Here is a 20,000-nt window from a genome sequence, read left to right as displayed (position 1 = left end):
TACAACAGGTGTTCTTTCTGCACTGCAGCCACTCAAGGACTGACAAGTCACAGCAACTCTGTTTGCTGTTTACACTGCCGTGCGTTAGCCAGGCTGAAATATACGACAAAGCAAGTCAATTATTGTCCACCTCTTAACAACAAGCGTTGTTTATTAGCTTGAGTTTCCCCTCTGGACGTAACTTTACAAAGCTCTGAGCGCCGCAGTTCCCACGCTCTGACGCCTCGCATAATCATAGTTTAGTGTTGCAAGAAAGCAAACAGAACTTATCAAAGTGCGAAACTTTCCCCACTCACCTGCTCAGGCGCACAAACAAGCGATGCGTAACGATTTGGAATCACCAAATAGAACGAAATTATCCCAAAGTCGCCGTCGAAGCACGACAGAGTTCCATAGTTGTTGTGCGTTATGAGAGATTGTATCGGTGCCACTTGTTGCAGAGCTTGTTTAGCGACTCTGTCCACCAACTCCACTTCAGTCAGCCTAGAACGAGACGGCGGGGCACACTGCAAAACCACGCCCCCATAGTCTCCAGATACGCCCCTCCCCCGCCCCTTTCATAGAGAGCGGGACATCGGCATCGCGCTCTGACTGACCGGAGACCAGTGCGCGGTGCCCCTCAAGTGGCAGGCCAGAATGGCTTTCTCTGACTCAGGATCAGTGACACTGCTTGAATGACCTTTAGTAGCAGGTAACAACAGTGTGCTCCCTCTGCGCACCCGGCCGTCACTCAAAAAATAAATCGGCTTTAAAACTCGGGTTGATATTAGCTGTAGTTACATAAACTACTGAGAGACCCGCCGCAGGAGAAAGAAAAAAAATGTTTCTATGCTGCTTAGTCTAGTAATCTGTTCTCAACCAACGACATGGGCAGACAGGGACATCTGGGATCCAAAACTACACCAGCGGGCCTCACAAAACACAATCAGATTTGGAGATTATATGCTGCCTGCGCTTAAAACTTTTGTTTTGTTAATTCATAACTCTATTTTTAGTTTTAAGAAGTGACTTTATACTGTATCACCCTGGCTGACAGCGTGGTTGAGGTAAAGGGGGTAAGGGCAGCAGGGTTTGGCGGGGCAAGGACGCAGCAGCATGGGAAAGGTTTACCAAAGCAATGGCGCTCTCTGCTGGTTGTAGGCTACTTGTACATGACCTTAACTTTTCTCACTCAAAAACTTCAAACACACAGACACACACAGAGACACACGCACACACACACACACATTCAATCACACAGGCACACGCACACAGAGACACACACACAAACACACACACAGACACACACACAAACACACACACACAAACTGCTGGCGGTGGGGCCCATGAGACAAAATAATCTGAAAGGGCCCCCCCACCCCATAGCCTACATAATGTAACACAACGTAATGAGGACCCAATTATGACCCCCGTCTCTCTCTGGGCCTGGCACAACTCCATCTCTCTCTGGGCCTGGCCTAATTATGACCCCCATCTCTCTCTGGGCCTGGCCTAATTATGACCCCCATCTCTCTCTGGGCCTGGCCTAATTATGACCCCCATCTCTCTCTGGGCCTGGCCTAATTATGACCCCCGTCTCTCTCTGGGCCCCATCTCTCTCTGACCCCCGTCTCTCTCTGGGCCTGGCACAACTGACCCCTTTGTCCTTCCCTGTCGCTTCCCTGCGCATGCACGCATGCACACACACACGCGCACACACACACACACACAAACACACACGTACACACACACACACACACAAACACACACGTACACACACACACACACACACACACACACACACACACACACACACACACACACACACACACACACACACACACACACACACATGTACACACACACACACACACACACACACACACACACACACACACACACACACACATGTACACACACACACACACACACACACACACACACACACACACACACACACCATGCATGACGTACCATGGCATAGATCATACATGAACATTTCTAGGAAAGGCTTATTCGGTATACTGAAGTGTTTATATGCTCAAACGCAAATTCGGGATACTAATTAGTCTATCTACCTCATGTTGTACACAACATGAATTTACTTTTGATTTGACTTGTGGTGGCTGGTAAAGGCCACAGTATATGTATGTCTATGTATGTCTGCTGTTGCCCAGTCTTGCAATTTATATGTCTGTATGGGTATTGTATAGGTAATCTAGGTCAGGGGCGGAGCTATAGGGAGGGCAAGGGGGACATCTGCCCCTGGGCCCAGGGCCCTCTTGCATGGGTGGTGGGTGCCCTTCTGTATTAGTGTTGGGGGCCCTATTTTGACTATGGCAGGCCGTATGGGGGGCCCTATCAGTGTTTTGCCCTTGGGCCCTGTGTGCAATTGTTCTGCCACTGCTCTAGGTGTAACGTATGTGTACTGTGTCTATGTGTTATTGTCTATATCCACACCTAAAGTCTATGTCTGCATGGGAAAGTTAAAAAAAACGTAATTTCAAATTCTTTGTATGACCAGCGCATGTAAAGAAATTGGCAATAAAGCCGACTTGACTTGACTTGATAATTCAACCCAGTACATGATGTACTACCACAGAGTTTTTCATTAGGTGCATTCAGTTTTGACGCCGTCGATCGACATAGAAGAAGAAGCATGTGAGCGAGAACTAGAGGGAGGTATTAAAAGATGGAGTTATTAAACACAGCGCATTTAAAGTCGGCCACAAATGTGCACGAGACGATGAGCGCGCACCAGTTTGATCTACTAGCACACCCATAGGGCTTTCAGGCCGACCAGAACGGAGCTGGAGTCGGTGCCCGAACCAGTTACGTTCAGCACTTAAGTGTTTATCTGCGAACCGCCCGTGTTCATACCGAGCTCTGAACTTTTCCCGCACGTGACTGCGTTACCCGGATGAACCTGCTGACGAGCACGCTGTCGTCACGGTTCGCGGAGAAAAACCTAGTATTTTGCGGTTCGCATTGCGAACCAACTTTCCGGTTCGCGAACGCAAATATCTGTGGCGTGAACACGACGGCTGGTTCGCGATTAGGTGCGGAAACAGGCAGGGCCGGTTCTGGCTTATTTGGTGCCCTAGGCGAGTTTGATTTCTGGCGCCCCCCCTCGCCCCCCTACCTTTGAAAGAAAAAAAAATCTTTCTTATACCTCACAGAACACAAGACTAATATCCTTAGTAAGCTTAACTAAATAGCATCAAGAACAATAACCGTTTTTCATCAAATGGATTTGTGGTTCTTTTTGACAGGCGACCAACACATCAGATTGAGTCGCATGAAAGTAGCTTCACTGTGTGGTGTGTTGGATGTGATGGTGGTGGGGCCCCCAACCCCAGATGAGAGGGAGGTTATCAATGTGTTTGAATTGTAACGTGAAATTGAAATGCCAGGAGAGTGATACAGTAGGCTACATTTGCATGTAAAATGCATGTGTAGACAATAAGCCTACCAAGGAGGTCTGCATTGATCTACACTATCTACAGCATCACAAAGCATGGCAGCATAACAATTTTAATAAGCTACACATTTGTGCTGTCTTCCAAACCAATTTCATTTCTGGACTGGAAATAGTGGTGCATTTGTGAGTAGGAGAATGAGAAGGGGGCTATCTATGTGTTTGGAGGGACAGGGTGAGAGAAAGGGAGAAGAGCTGTCACGCTATTGCATTTCATAATATACAAAATATAGTAAATAGCCTCACTTGTCTGCTGTGCATGGTTCTGTTACATGATTAATGTAGGCTATGTCATTCTGGTCTGGAAATTAATGTTTTTTTAAGCTTTCAACAAGCAGGTAATTCATGTGGATGGAAGGAGATATGGCAGCTAAAATTGTTTTAAACATTGCACCAGTCTTACTTTACATTGCTTGTCAACCTAAGCAAGTATTATGATATCAGGTGGGTGTTAGTGAGTAGTGAGTAGGCTACTAACAGCTACTTTACTGGATTTCATTGCTTGGCATACTTGGCTAATGTTAGCATGCTAACTAGCGATTTCTCTGATCAAAAACAAAGCTATTTTTCTCTCTAATTCCAAATAGTAACCTCATAACTATTAGGCTTTCCATAATCACAAACGGTTGCTGATTAAATCACATAGTTCCAAAACACCCTCTGAAACTCCTGCATCATGCAATAGCCTTGGTCTCACTGCAGGGCCAGCCCCGGGCTGGCCCGGACAAAAGGGGGCTGACGGTGATCTCATCAAAAGGGGGCTAGGTGCTAAAGATGGCCGCCGGGCCAGGTTGTGGGGCTAAGGGCCGGTTTTTTTGGCCCGTCGAATTCGATGGGCCATCAAGCGCCACCGAGGCTCGGAGGCGGGGTCAACCTCGGGCAGAGGTCAGGGAGGGGTCGGGGAGGGGTTAGTGTCCGAGACCAAATAAAGGGCAGATGTTGAGACTGAAGCATACAGTATTTCATTTTTTTATACACTAAGAACGAAGAAAGAAGAAGATGGCTGCTGAGCGCGTGATCTGGTCTGCGGAGGACGTGAAGACGCTCCTCACCATCTGGGCTGAAGACTCAGTCCAGAGGAAAATCGATGGGGTGTGCAGAAACGAAGACGTGATGAAGTTCATTTCTTCAGAGATGGCCAAGGTCGGTGTGTTCCGAACAACACGACAAGTCCGTGAGAAGCTAAAGAAACTGCGGGCGTCCTACAAAGCGGCCAAAATACACAACGGTCGCAGTGGTGTGGCGCCAAAGAAGTTCCCTTTTTATGACTTGATGGACAGCGTGTTGGGTCACCGGCCTAGTCAATCCACGGGACGGAACACAGCAGAACTGCAGCCTGCAGAAAATGGTAGAGTGTAGCCTATCTAAAACTATAAAAACTTATCTTTATTTTAGGCCTATATATATATATATTTTTTAAAGGCTATGATGCATGCAAACATGTCTACTAGCCTATATTCTGCGAGTCATATCGGAAAGCTCTAACGCCCGCTGTTCCATGTTCTGCGTCTTAGAGCGTCCCATTCCAACACCGGAGCCCAACTCCCGGTTGTGTGAGACGCCTGAGATGGAGGACAGCGTTGTCGAGTCGGACGCTGAAACGTCGGTCATGGGTGATGCAGAGGGAGAGGGAGAGGGACCACCTGCACGAGAGGTCCGGCAACAACCGTCCCATCACATCCCCCCGAGAACCAGAGCAGGTATGGGCTAAAATATATAGCTAGCCTATCTTCATATCTACACCCATTTATTTGCGGTGATTTAGGCCCCTATATGCTATTGTACATGGTACTAATGTTGTCTTTGTAACTCAACAGAGCCCAAGAGACGGACTTATCAGCAGGACCTGCTGGCTAGTCTCGAGAGGGTAGCTCGAGAAGACCGGGAGTGTGAGGTGAAGCTGCGGGAAATGGAGATGAAGAGCGAGCAGGAAATGCGAGAGAGAGAGATGGAAAAAACAGAGCGACTAGGGCAGGAACTCGCCCTCCAGATGCAACTTGCGAGGGAAGCGTGGGCAGAGCAGATGAGAAGAGAGGACAGCAGGGGCAAGGAGATGCTGAGTCTGCTAGCCGCCATGATCAACAAGAAGTAGACACTGCACAACACTGCGCAAGAGTAGAAGTCTATTTTTTGGCCTACTCATTTTTTATTTTATTTGAAAAGCTCTTTTTCAAATCCACCATTTTTGACTTTTTGTATTTTTTATAGGATATTGGATTTGAATGTTTTTTGCCTTTATTTATTTGTTATTGTTATTTCCATCCATTTGACATTAAAGCCCTTGTGTAAATTTCAAACTGTGTTTGGCGGTCTGTCTGAAACGTGCGATAGGCCTATAGCCTACCAGACCTTCGGCAATAATAGCGCAAAAGCTAAATAAGCCGACATAAATGTCATGTGTGAGTATTTGTGAGACACTTGGTGTCCAGTGGAAAGCATGCCAAATCACGATAATGGCACAAGAGTTGGCGGCTAAAAGCAGAAAAAAGCCGACATGACTTAGCTATGACATCCCAAGTTTAAGTGTAGTGGTGCCCATGATGCCCTGATAACAACAAAAAAGTTATGTTGGCTAAATAACTTTAAAAGCACAAACAGAAGTGCCAAAGTTGCATCTTATGAAATTATGCCATAAGAAAGCCAAACACCCCAAACTAGTGCTTAACCATAATTTGCCCAGAATTTAGCGATAAGTCCCCCATGCAGCCACATTATCACACAGTAAAGCACAGCTGTTATTGACTTAGGCCTATTTAAAATCATCCTCACTCTGCTGCCCTAGTGTCTCATGTTTTGCAGACATACTAAACCATAGGCATACGTTTTGCAGACATGTGCCATAGTGCGCACACTTAGAATTCCCTGCAGGACACACACCGATGTTATGCAGATTGAACGACTTGTAGGCTACGCTACTTCCGTGGCTACTTTGATAAATAGTCGCTATTCCCCTGGCTCATAATTTTCTATAGGTACTGATGAAGGTGCTATCTCCGGGATTTGGTCTCTTTTCACATGGTAACTTATTCAATTACCTGCACATTCACCATGAATAGACAGGTGGCACGCCGCAACGAGGGGGTGTGTCGCTATGTCCGGGGCCCATCATTTTCTATAGCAGCTGATGAAGATGCTATGTCTCCGCGATTTGGTCTCTTTTCACATGGTAACTTATTCAATTACCTGCACATTCACCATGAATAGACAGGTGGCACGCCGCAACGAGGGGGTGTGTCGCTATGTCCGGGGCTCATAATTTTCTATAGCAAGTGATGAAGGTGCTATGTCTCCAGAATTTGGTCTCCTTTCACATGGTAACTTATTCAACTACCTGCACATTCATGTCTCGCTATGTCCGGGGCTCATGCTTCTGTGCGCGATTGGGGGGATTAACTGGGCATGATGACAACACCTATTCACAGCAGCTAGGTGTCTGACACTGGGGGGGGACACTGGGAGGCTATGCTTGCTGTGTTTGCCTTAGGCCTACGTGTCTTACATTTGAAATATAGTAATAGGCCTATTGTAGTGTAATGGATTATTTTGAAAAGACTGTCTAACACGAAATCAGTAGGCCTAATGCATTAGACCTACAGTTTCACTGGTGATGGTGAATACACCATAAGGCAGGGGTATGTCGTTGTGCGCGCTTGTGCATACGTTTGAGATTACTTGTTTGCGTCACAGCTTATTTAAAAAAGGCTTCATGTGCTGGACAAAGTGGACATGAAATAAATAACCTGTATTCCCATCATCCTACTGGGAGGTTATGCCTGCTGTAGGCTATTTGGGAAGACATTTGTCTACCCAGCAGACAACTATCAAAACCACATGTTCGGATAGAAAGGACAGAGACGTGTCTTCGATACATTCGTTCCTTTATTTGTAGGCACAAAGGTCATAACGGTGGCTAAGCACGCCAACATAGGCAACATCAAACACACATAAGGTCAGAAAAACACCTGTCGCTAACGAAGAGGACGTTCATTTTGTGTTGCCCATCAATCTGCTGTTTCCATAGCAGCTAAGCTTTAGGCTACTGCTGTTCAGCGAACCACTGTTCCAATGCACGTCTTACGACAGCTCCAGCGTCGGCATTTTCCCCTTCCTCTGCCACGCGGAGAGGTTGAGCAAGTTGTGACGGAACGTCCCACTCTGCAAGGAATGCGTCCAGGTTTTGCTCGCAAAGATTGTGCAGTGTACAGCAAGCCAGCACCATGTCCTCAACAACTGTGACACTGCATTCATTTTTTTTGCCCAGACACCTCCATCTTCCTTTTAACCGCCCAAAGGCATGCTCAACAACACAGCGGGCACGGCTTGTCCTCTTGTTGTACAGCTCTTGACTTTGTGTCAGTCGACCACTGTCCGGGAAAGGTTTCATCAACCAGCTCTGCAGAGGATACGCAGAGTCGCCAAGGATGAAGTAGCCCACGTCGGTACCACAGATGTTTCTGACTCTGCCTGACAAAGCATCCGAACCGAGGGCCCACCACCAGATGTTTGACTTCTTCAGCACCGTGGCATCGTGTTCTCGACCAGGTATGCCAACGTTCAAATCCCAGAACATCCCTTTCCCGTCAACAACCGCTTGCAGAATGATGGAATGCCATCCCTTTCTGTTGCAGTAGTCTGACTGGTATTGCTGTGGTTTGGTGATGGGGATGTGCGACCCATCTATGGCGCCCACACACTGAGGAATGCCGTATCTAGTTTCGAAGTAGTCTGCCATCTCTGCCAGTTTTGCTTGGCTGGGTAGCTTGATGTGTTTTGGTGTGAGGTAGGATATGACGGCCCGGCAGAAGGCATGCACAGTCGTCACCACGGTAGTTTTCCCCACAGCAAACAAGTTGGCTACAGTCCTGTATTCAACGGTTGATGCCAGTTTATACAGCGCGATGGCCACTCGTTTCTCCAATGGAATAGCCAGCCGAAAGGAGGTGTTTCGTCGCTGCAATGCCGGTCTCAGTGCCCTACAGAGGTAGTCGAACGTTTCTCTGGACACTCTGAAGTCGTTCAGCCACTGCTCATCGTTGTAGGCCATGGCGGTGTGCTCCCACCAGTCACTCGATCGTGGATATGTCCACACTGATTTCAGACACATCACTTCAGTGCAGTAGCTGTGAACAAGCTGCGACAAATAAACAGAAGGGGTTTGGTTAGCGACGTTATGCTACTCAGTTCGCCGGGTCAGTTACCTACTTAATTCCAAACCTAGCCTGCTAGCATTCAGCCATGTTTACGAGCATAGCCTAGACTACTAGCAAACACTACACACATAATACGGACATAATACGGACTTTTTTATTCGAAATGCATGTTGGAAAAATTCCACCAATTTTATGATACATACCTGTGCTCTCGCACGTCTCCTTCTGTTCACTCTCAGTTGTCGAGCTGCTTGTATTTTCATGCGTCTTTGTCTTCTTAACATGCGCTGCGTCCCATACAGCTTCTGAATCGACTTTGCCATGTAATTAAGCTGTTCTTGAAAGGCAAGCCATTTTCTTTGCAGTTCTTGTCGTCTTTGTCCGTAGTCTACGAGCCAAACGGCGACCTGCTCCAGCAGAGTTTGCTCCATTTCTTCTCCTTCTTTGTCGTTGTTCTGTTGTTGTCCTTCTGTGATTTGGCTTGTTGCGTGTTGCTCATGTTGACTAGAGCTATATACGGATGCGGGGCGAAAGTGGGCTGTGCCCGACTGACGTTTCACAAACAAGGCGTGTACCTGAATGTGCCTGGGGTCGGCTATGAGTCCGATCAGGCAAAAAATGGCCCGGGGCCGGCAGCTCCGAGCCGGCCACTCTCCTGAGCCCCGGGCGGCCCCGGGCCGCTGAAGCACGGGGCTGGCCCTGCAGTGAGACTGAGGCTAATGAGTGGTTTAATGAGAACATAATAATCTCCATCCAGCAGAGCAGCACTACTGTTTGCGCTTGCCCCCTCTGTCTCTCGAGTGAGTCTCCAAATTCAAAATAGACCGCACGCTGTCACTCGTCCCGCCCCCTTTCTCAGAACTGTCTGTTTATTGGTTCACAGACTTCCCAGAGACAGTTGGAAGAGATATTACTATTGGCTGAGGGGCGCTTTGCCGTGAGGAGCGCTTTCGCCAGTCTTTGTTGATTGCGACTTCATAAAAAAACTTCATATCGCAAAATTACGCATAGGAGAGCGCCATTTCGGCGCCCCTTCTTCACATGGCGCTCTAGGCGACCGCCTAGCCGGCCTATGCTAAAAACCGGCCCTGGGAACAGGCTCCAGCACGGTTCTCAGTCAGCCTGAAAGCGCTACAAGTGTGAGGTGTGTGTGTGTGTGTGGGGGGGGGGGGGATGTGGGGCAGGTGGGGAGGAGGAGCTGAAGTGGGGTGAAGTGCAAACCTAGGGGTGTGAGACAATGGGCCCTTCTCAAAACCTAGCGCAGTGCACTTCCAAGTGTATCAGCCTAATTAGTCACAACCAGTAATTGGATACTCTTTATTAGTCACACCCAGTGATTGGATATTCCGTAGAGTTCACCAAAGAGTATCCAATCACTGGGTGTGACTAATTAGGCTGATACACTTGGAAGTGCACTGTCCTAGGTTTTGAGAAGGGCCCATTGTGTCCTTACACACACGTGAGTGAACTGTTGGCCAACCAGTTCATGGGCGCATGACCTCGGAGGCGGTACGTAGACCCTGGCAGACGAGCATCAACGGGATAAGCAACTGCAGGATTTGTAAGCTACCACTGCAGTCGCATTCATCCCGTGATAGTTTGGCTCCATGTGACATGTCACCTCGTCGGCGCAACATGACCGAAATTTGTTAAGTTGGACAGGAAATTATACCCCACCCCGTGATCCCACCCCGACGATTCTGATTGGACAGGCTGTGAAATATCTGATTCCGTTAGGCCTCGTCTAAGATTTCCAGACCCTTGTGCGAGCTCACGAAGTTTAACGAAGATGCACAAAGCACGAAGGGTCTGCGTGACAGCCAGGCTAAGGAAATCTAACCATCATGCAACATTTTCATCCAGAATTCATTTCTGGCTGTATGCGGATGTAGACGTTGATGGTAAATCGAATGGGCCTAATGGTTTCTCGGTGCATTTCCGGTTTCCAAACGAGGTGATTTTGGTTGCAGTTCCACCCTCTTTCCATGTGGGGGCTGGTGGGACACTCAACTTGGAGTTCAGAATGCATGGAGACCTATGGAGCAATACCCCTTATGGTGCCTTTATCTCAATATTTTTTTCTCTTGCCATTCCAATGTTGTTTTCGAAAGAGTATGTATAGAAAATACCCACAGCTGAGTTTTAGATTTTTGGAGCCACGTATATGCTTAAAAAGTGATTGTCTGTGACTGTCTATGACATCCCACACTCAGCAGAATATGCTAGCGCGTTGTGAGCAATAAAGACTCCCCGTGTAAAAAATCAAACGGACATATGTACTTCTTTTATTAAACTTTTGATGTAAAACCCTTGTTGAAGTCTCCAGAACGACATTCAAATCTGCGCGCTCTTGAGGAGACTTGAGTGAAATTAATCATCTTTAGCATCTAGCTCCATTGGGCCCTATTCATTTTGATCTACGCCGAGGCCCCTAATGGAATTCTGGTGGAACTGCAGCCAAAAAAGCCGACATAATGGGGCTTAATTGACCCTTTTACTGTTTGTAAACAGATATGACGTAATTTGGCTGCGTGTGCATCGTTGGAGCAGAATCGACCATGCACCGTTCATTTGTACAGAAACTAGCCAGGTGTTTTTTTTTCCGAAATAAGAAAACGGATGGTCACGATAACTTCAGATATGCAGTGGGTACCACAGACACGGGCATTCCTGATGATGTCCTCAGTCCAGTCAGTAGTTTAATGTCTTGTAACAACAAACATCTCATATGCTTCTGGAACAGCCTCTTCCCTCTCAAAATAGCACAATAAGTGTACTTTTCGGAATCTGTATTTCTCATCAACGTACACGCTTCAGGATGGCAGGTCTTGTCTCTTTAGGGTCTGCACAGTTTGTGTGTGTGTGATCACAGCCAGGTTTAACATACAGCCTCTCCACTCCCTCTTTCACCCATGCCTGCAGATCACCTAGAGTCCACTGTCGAGAGAGCACAGGCCACTCATTCTGAATGGACTCTGCAGTCCTCCGTTGGCGCCCCTAGAGTGCAGTACCACTCGGAAGAGTGGAGATTCTCGTAATACCCTTAGAACCTCTCTGGTGTGTTTGAGTCAGCGATGCGCACGCATTCATGAGGACGTCGATTCTGAACGGGTCAATAGGGAGTGCCAAGGCTGTTCTAAAAGGCCTGTGGTACAACCTTTCTAGCCTGGTAATCATCGACTTTCAAATCTCTTCGAGACTTGGTCTGACCAAGAGCATAACAATTAATATTTCCCAAACAGCATTTTCCAAATGGCCTGCCTTGGTTTGCTAATGGTTGTTTCCTTCCTGACAAAGTGAAAGGAGTTCCCGTATTTGCGGGAACTCAGAAAGTACTTGGATTGCTCTTGACCTGACTAGTTGCAATGCCGAAGGTGTTGCGTCACTAGGAGGGCGCGGCCTGGCTACTGCCATTCCACCTCGCCACTGTGTGTCTTCTGTTGCCATGGAGACATGGGGATTGAGGGAGTTCTGTGGAGGACGGTCTCTATTGTGCCACAACTCAAGACATTAATAAACAGATAGCAAGGGTCACCCCACATATACGCACACACACATGCATGCTTGCCTTGCGCGTGCACACACACACACACACACACACACACGCACATACACGCGCACACACGCACATAGAGGATGTGATATATATACAGGATGTGAGGCTATCCAGGGGTGAATTTCTCGAAACCAAAGTTGCTTACTACATTAGATACTTTGTTGCTCTCAATTCATTTTCCCAGCGTAAATATTCATAAAAAGGGTATCATTAGTGAATGGGCAGCAAGGATTCTGGAAATGAACAAAATCCTGCAGTGTCCCTTTAAAAAAGTCGGTTCCTGTGCTTTCATGCAGTTTTCGTTATGAAACCCAGTGCACTGGATACTTTTTTTCTCTCCCTTTTTTTGGAGCAAACAACGCACATCTGGGTCATGGGGGTTGGTAAAAAGAGCAAACTCTAGTGAAGACTCATTGGGCCAAATGCGTTCCAAAAAATGGAAAAAAGAACAACATCCACTCCAGTGTGCAGTGCCTCATCTCCCTCTAATTCTCAAATGGTTCACTTTTCTAGTAAAGCTGTTTCATGAAATTCTCAAGATGGAGCGAGTCACAAATCTTATTTGCTGGAGATTTGCAGGTTTTTTTTTTAATGTTTATCTCTGCGTACCCAGATAAGGCTGATGGCCAAGGTGACTACAACAGTAGCCAAGGTGACGGCGATGAGGATTCTGATGGCAGTTCCTCTGAAGAAGGTAGGTAGCAAGATGTTAATCAACGTTCCTTACACACAGAAGTGGCAGCCACAGAAAGTTCTCCCCTAAAACAAGATCACCATGGATATGTAAATATAATCTGCCATAACTGTCTGCAATGCTTCTGATTGGTTCTTTTTTGCATAACCCAGGTTTGCAGGAGGATTCTAATGGCCAGTCTTCTGAGGAAGGTGACAGTGGGGAATCTGATGGCATGTCTTCTGAGGAAGGTGACCACAACAGTAGCCAAGGGGATGGCAATAATGGCCAGGCTGAAGGCGAAGATGGCCATGGTGGCAATACTCGCTATTACTGGGAAGTAACCCCAAATATAAATAATATCATACTTGGAAGATGAGAATTCTGACTCCCAGTCTTCAGAGGAAGGTACAGTATGCAAGATGTTCACCTACTAACCTCTCGCACAGGATCAGTTATGGCCTAATTGTTAGGAATGTGATCTTTAGATCAGAGGACTGCATTTTTAAATTCCTTATGTCCCAGTCGGAAGAATATATCCCAACACTTTTCATCCATGGCTGAAGATTCAACTGGTAATATGTTGTGTGTAATGTTATTTGTGTTGATGGCTCTTGCGTCTCCTTTTAGGCCCTCCTGCTCTCAGCTCGAGATGCGCTGCTGGTTGGTCCTTCTAATGGTTCTTGACTGTTTCATGTGTGACCTTTTGAGCTACAAATAAAACGTATTAAATCCATGTTCTTGGTGTGTATGATCACTTGCGCAGTTCTAAATCTAATGACCAATTCAAATGGTGCCGTTCTTTCTTTAAGGTCCTGTGGTCCCCTCAGTTTAATGGCATTCCAAGGAAAACTATTATGGTGACCATACCACCACTACATGTAAAAGCTACTGTATATTATTTGTGCTCTACTAGTGAGTGGGGTGACTACGGGCACTACATGTAAAAGCTACACAACACACAAAGTCCCATTTAAAAGCAATGACCGTCATTTTGCATTAGAATGTGTTCATTAAGCTCTAACTTGCCTACATTTTTAATAAAACGGCTCAAATCTCAAGAACCTGAATGCAGCGTATGAGTCTCCAGGACTCAATGGGTTAAGGTCCTGTGGTCCCCTCAGTTTAATGGCATTTCAAGGAAAACCATCATGGTGACAATATCGCCACTACATGTAAAAGCTTAGCTACTGTATATTATTTTGCTCCGCTGGTGCGTGGGGGTAGCTACAGAAACTCTATGAAGAACTCTTTTCCAAAATGAGATGTATCCATTTTATAGAATGTTGGGAAATTGACATTTTTGTATTGGGAATTCCATTGCATTGCAAAACGCATTTTATGGAGGTTTAAAAAGTGTGTTCTCAAAACATTTGAAAGGCCAGAATTCACACATAGATGATGGGAGTTCTTAACGGTCAATTCCATCCAATATTAAAATGCAACAAGTCAAAAATGGTGGATATAGCGTTTTGGAAAAGAGCTCTTCATATGTAAAAGCTACTGTATATTATTTAGATCTACTGGTGAGTGGGAGAGCGCAGTGAACAGGCAGCTGCTGTTGAAAGACCCAAAACGCTCAGTGTTGCCAGATTGGGCGGGTGCCCGCCCAATTGGGCTACTTGGGATGAGCGTCGGCGGGCAAAAATGGGAAAAACTGGCCATTTGGCGTTTTTTTTTCTAAGCCGTTTGGGCCCATAGTCAATGTAATTTGCGGAATTTAGCGCATTTTGGCGGTTTTTGAGAACCTTTTAGGCGGGATTTGGTCAGACACATCTGGCAACACTGAAAACGCTGCAGAGTCCTGCCTGGAAAGCTCCTGTCAGGGGCATTGAATGCAGCAAACAACTCCAACCTGAAGTGCTAGAGAGCGACCAACGGACAAGCACAGGGCTTTAAAAAAATGGACATTCCATTGGCTACCGACTGCTCGCGCCGACGTCATTACATATTTTTAGCTTAAAGGGACACTGTGTGAGATTTTTAGTTGTTTATTTCGAGAATTCATGCTACCCATTCACTAATGTTACCTTTTTCATGAATATTTACCACCACCATCAAATTCTAAGTATTCATTATGACTGGAAAAATTGCACTTTTCATACATGAAAAGGGGGATCTTCTCCATGGTCCACCATTTTGTATTTCCAAAAATAGCCATTTTTAGCTGCAAAAATGACTACTTGGACCGTACTAGTAAATAATTGTTCATTACTTAGTAAACTTTCATGCAAATATCAAATTTGGCGATAGCCAACCCAGTTTCAATGAGCAGCATAGTTGCAGTACCTTTTTTGACCAGTTTTAAAAAAATGGACATTCCATTGGCTGCCGCCTGCTAGCGCCAAGGTCATTACATATTTTTAGCTTAACTTCTCTTAGCGCTTTTGACAACGCTGTGTGTGTGTCACACCGTATTATATTTCACATCAACAACAACCAAAAGGTGAATATAAAATTAACACTAAAAGGAGCCGTGAGGAAAACGGGACATGCATAGTAACGCACAGAACATCAGTGGAACAAACACACAACATGGAGTCTCGGTTAAGAAAGATGGCACATTTATTGCTATATACACATTGTGTTTGCTCTTCCAGAGTCAGAACATATCCTCTCCTCTCCTCTCCTCTCCACTCATCACATCGTGTCATATCCTGCTGCTCTGGGGTTTACAGCTAAACATTTCCTTTTCTTTTCCCTCCGTTTGTCCTTCTGAAGATGTGCATTCTGACAACAAACATCTTACATTTATTTTTGCAATTGAGTGCAAATCACTCGCCAACCATCAATTGCAGTGGCGATCATGACCTTGGGGACAGCTTGACCTTGGTTGGTGACCTTTGACCTTGACCTCTAAGCAGTGAAGGTGATCTTGAGGACGGCCCCTCTCTGAAGAGCTGGGATGTCTCCTGCCGACCATCTTAGGGCTACACTGCTAATCTGTCTGAACGACGCTACTCCATATTGTCTTTATCGTCCCAGTTATCAATAGGTTACGGCAAATAACCATACATCTTTAACTTTTTACTATCTAATATAGTAAAATAAAGTAAGAAACTTTTTTACTCAAAACTTTTGATTTCAAAAAATCTAGAAAGAGTAATATTTAGAATTCAAGAAATGTTCTTACAATATTATAGTATAAAAGACTAACTACAATGAAAAATAAGCCAAATGTTTTTTTTTCTCCTTTTTTTTAGAAGCTTTTTTGTCATATAGGCTATCTGATAAGGGAAAGCATTTGGGAGTACAGGACACTCTAACGTTAGCCAACACAGTCGCAAACATACAAACAAACAAACAAACAAACAAACAACCAGGGGTGCATTTCTCGACAACATCGTTGCTAACTAAGTTAGCAACTTACTTGGTTACAATGCAATTTTCCATTGGACACTTAGTATGTTGCTAGCTGGTTAGCAACGATGCTTTCAAGAAACGGTGTCCAGATGGCCGAAAACAAAACGAATAAACAAACTCAAAAAGCAATGACATCAGTCCAATACTGCGGCGTAGAACACAACATGAAGCTTCCATTTAGAACTGGAACTTAACAAGTCTGGTCTTGAGGGCCGAGGGCACGCTAGCGAACTACAGTGTGGATGTAGAGAGCTAACTTCGGCTAGTGGGGCCGGGAGCGTACATATGTTGCCCGGGTCCTATGTTCCCAGTAAGAGTTCCTGTCTGTGGTTCTGTTAGTTCTCCCCTTGGGGTACTGTCAACTATGTAGTTCCTGCGTAAGCAACTTGAAGAGGAACTCAAAACGAGTTCCTGGTTCTGTATATTATGGATTTGGTCTCTTGCATGAAAACAAACAAACATCTACCTAAGGTTTGGTGGGTCTAGTCCTTTCCTGATGACTAGTAACTGGTTATTTGGTTCTCCACTGAAAGTGCAAAGAACCATTAGTTCCACTAGCTGTATATCTGAGCTAAGAGAACTGAGTGGACCAGTTAGGGAAGCTTGGTGTTATGTATGAACCATGACTCATGACTGGAAGACAAAGGAAGGAAGAACTAATGACCAGAATGGAGCTTACAAAGCAGACTAGCATTCGGCACACACACACACACACACACACACACACACACACACACACACACACACACACACACACACACACACACACACACACACAGACATACAGACATACACACTTCAAAAGCTAAACGAAAACAGTAGCACACATGAAGAGAAGATGATCCAGGGGGTGAGAAGTTTGCTCTTAACATCTTGCTCTCTCTGTTCCGGGTGGCTAATAGTTCTGTGGCTGTGTTCCCCTCAGGCTAATAAGACTACAATGCCTTCATTACCCAGGATGCATTGTGGTTGTTGGGAAGAAGGGGTGGGGTTAGGGAGGGATTCTAAATAACTCAGAAGCTCCCGTCTCTACATTACACTTTCAGTAAACACGCTTTACTATGAAGCCTCAACAAACGCTTTGTATACAATTACAAATAAACATATGACTTGGTTATTTTGGAGTAATGTTTTTTTTGTATGAAGTTTTTTTTTTCTTCGGTAATTGTTAATTGTACGTTGTTATTTCAAAGAAAGAAATAAAAAGATGAAAAACTTGAACTCAGGCCAGGTGATCATATGGTCTTCGTTTTGTTTTTTTTTTATACATTTTTTTGTATCTTTTCTTTTTTGTATCTTCGTCTAATGGTCTTGTGTTATATTCCACTGCTTCTCACAGCACACACTCCATGACCTCAGCTGAAGCCACACCTCCAAAACCCTTCAGCCAACCACAAAGCTCTCTGTCCCAGAGAAGTGGCCTGCAGGGTGGGTGTGGTTTGCTAATGTTCCACGACAGAAGTTTCTTCCACACAGAGGAGATGAAGCGTGGATCTGGGGTGCATTCCGATATGCAGACTTCCGTCCTGCCTTGCTCACTTGCCTGCTTGTGACCTCATGGTGATGTCACTGATGACAGAAAATTAATTCAGTATCTTGCAAAAGCACAATTCTAATGTGATTTTCTCATTTGCAATTGGGATGGTGAATGACAAACAGTCCCGCCAAAAAATGTTGTGGCTAGGCTGACAGCTGGGAAACTCCATGGAGGCGGAGCCAGGAGGCGGGGTGAGGTCACAAGCACAAGTGGAGGACGGGAGTCTGCATATTGGAATGCACCCATGGTGCCACGGAAACGGCGGCCATTTTAACACTACACGCCTCTACTGCCCCCCCCCTCCTCCCTCCCTCTCTCTCTCTCTTTTTCTCTCTCTCTCTCTGCATGTGTGGAGTATGTGGTGGAGACCACATGTGTCAGTGGGCCTAAGGCCTTTCAGTAAAGCTAGAGTTTGCCTTCGTCCTCTTCTTCTTCTTTTTCTTCAACTGTTCCAAAGCCAGGTGCTTCCTGATGTGCACTCCTTTCTTTCTCTCTAGCACCACCTAGTGGGCATAGTCTGAGCTGAAACATCTACATCGCTACTTCTGCTTGGACAGTTGTGTACAACATAAATAAAAATAATATATATTACTTTTCAAAGAATTTTTTCGGCAGTTCACAATCCTTACGTATCTGCTGTTGCCAATTCTTTTTTTTTTTTCAGAACATAAATTATTTGATCCGTTGGTTCGGGCTAAATCATATATTAATCTTGTCTCTGTAATCAGCTCAGACCGGAGAGATGAGAGTGCTAATGCTTGCATTGCTAACGTTGCTACCTTAGCCATAGCGCTAACAGTGCTGTTTTTACTGCCTCGTCTTTTGCTACTAGAGTGGCAGACAACACTACTGCAGCTAACATTGCTAACATGCTAATGTTGCCAGCAAAGCTGTTATCACTACGTACTGTTTCTGCTAGCATTGCTAACATTGCAGACTATGACTGCTTACATCACTAATTTTGTCTAATTCTGTTCAGTTCCTGGCAAACTGTAGATCAACTGAAACCTCACTGGCCTCTCAGAGCAATGTCAATTCTTTCCCTTTAAACACAGACTTCATAGCGCAGTAACACCATAAATAGATTAAAAAAACAACAACAAATGAAATGAATAAACAAACAAATAAACAAACAAAAACAACTGCTGTTACAATGCATTCGTCAAATTTCAGTTTAGGCACAAGGCTGCTTCCCAAAGGAGGGTTGGGGTTTGTGTGTGTGGGGGTGGGGGGGTGGTAGACAACGTCGACAGTCTCTGATTGGTCAAATGTGACACACTGCACAGGGACACACACACATGTGCTTGGTTCTGGGCTTTTCCCTTTTCTTCTTCTTTCCTTTTCTTGTGTCTCTTTTCTCTTCTTCACTTCCTGCCCTCCACAGGGTGGGTCTGATCTGTGCCAATGGGTGCATGAGAGCCATCTAGTGGTAGTTCAAAGTATCTCTATCCATCATTTGCATTGACGTCACAATATTACGTAATCGTTTTTGCTGGACGGCAGAAGTACACATTCGTACATAGGAATTATGCAGACGAAGACAACTTTGACCATAAAATACCAAAGAAACAAGTTGTTGTTACCAAAGAAACAAGAAAGTTGTTGCTTGCTTCCAGCCATGAACTTACTCTGCCTGCGATGTATTTTCTAAATCCCGTGTTTATTTTCTTCAGTAAAGTTGTGAACTTAAACCAAACCTCTGCATTGGCAAAATAAGCACATTTATGCACCGTTTCTTCATTGGTGGCTGGGCACCGCGGCTGCATCCTCTTCTTCGTGGCATGGCACAGGTAAGATAATGCTGCTAACCTAACTTACTAGGCTACAAGACGCACGGTACATTTTGTGTCAGGCATTTCGCAAAGTGGTGTTTTGAATAGCATATCTTTTCATCTCAGATGTATCTTGTAGGTTAACTTGAATTCTCTCGCTTCGTTTCATCCAAGTGGATTTCATTGTTTCAGCCACGTCTGCACAATGTAGGCTATTGTGAAATAATTATATATCGTATCTTCTGTTTACATGTCCAATATGTTCATTTACTGTATTATTATTGACCACTTATGTTACCAGTCCATCACTGCTACCTGTCCTGTCTTGCCGCGAATCACCTCAGCTTTCTCGTTTTATTTTGAGATCCAGTGAAAAGTCACGCCTGGTTTGTAACCCTATCTGTTTTTATAACACACAGCACAATGGGTGTTTACGGTGTTTAGTTTATCGGTGATCTAAGTTACGTTATGAGTTACTAAACGTTGCGAGTC

At 45.3% G+C, this 20,000-nt stretch overlaps 1 protein-coding gene and 1 long non-coding RNA gene across 3 annotated transcripts; both read left to right on the top strand.

The window, feature by feature from the left end:
- Positions 1 to 4,456: 4,456 nt before the first annotated feature.
- LOC134440048 (uncharacterized) lies at positions 4,457 to 5,648 on the top strand. The gene is made up of 3 exons (XM_063189976.1): positions 4,457 to 4,805; positions 4,972 to 5,157; positions 5,275 to 5,648. Exons 1-3 carry the CDS (start codon positions 4,457 to 4,459, stop codon positions 5,547 to 5,549), a joined length of 810 nt encoding a protein of 269 aa, XP_063046046.1. The 3' UTR covers positions 5,550 to 5,648.
- Positions 5,649 to 12,770: 7,122 nt separating this feature from the next.
- Positions 12,771 to 13,572, top strand: LOC134440233 (uncharacterized). Of its 2 annotated transcripts, XR_010032934.1 has the most exons (3): positions 12,771 to 12,857; positions 13,010 to 13,244; positions 13,467 to 13,572. It is a non-coding gene; the product is annotated as an uncharacterized LOC134440233 (long non-coding RNA). The 2 variants fall into 2 exon arrangements; XR_010032933.1 differs by having other exon boundaries at positions 13,010 to 13,572.
- The last annotated feature ends 6,428 nt before the right edge of the window (positions 13,573 to 20,000 follow it).

Source organism: Engraulis encrasicolus, chromosome 23, assembly GCF_034702125.1.
Source record: "Engraulis encrasicolus isolate BLACKSEA-1 chromosome 23, IST_EnEncr_1.0, whole genome shotgun sequence".
Taxonomy (NCBI): domain Eukaryota; kingdom Metazoa; phylum Chordata; class Actinopteri; order Clupeiformes; family Engraulidae; genus Engraulis; species Engraulis encrasicolus.
The sequence above is the reverse complement of the archived record's forward strand: the minus strand, read 5'-3'. Positions and strand labels throughout refer to the sequence as shown.

Bases quoted from the DNA above. Each gene is read 5' to 3' on its own strand.
- LOC134440048 (XM_063189976.1), top strand. From the start codon at position 4,457: ATGGCTGCTGAGCGCGTGATCTGGTCTGCGGAGGACGTGAAGACGCTC. The intron at 4,806-4,971 runs GTAGAGTGTAGC...TCTGCGTCTTAG, and splicing joins ACTGCAGCCTGCAGAAAATG to AGCGTCCCATTCCAACACCG. The intron at 5,158-5,274 runs GTATGGGCTAAA...GTAACTCAACAG, and splicing joins CCCCCCGAGAACCAGAGCAG to AGCCCAAGAGACGGACTTAT.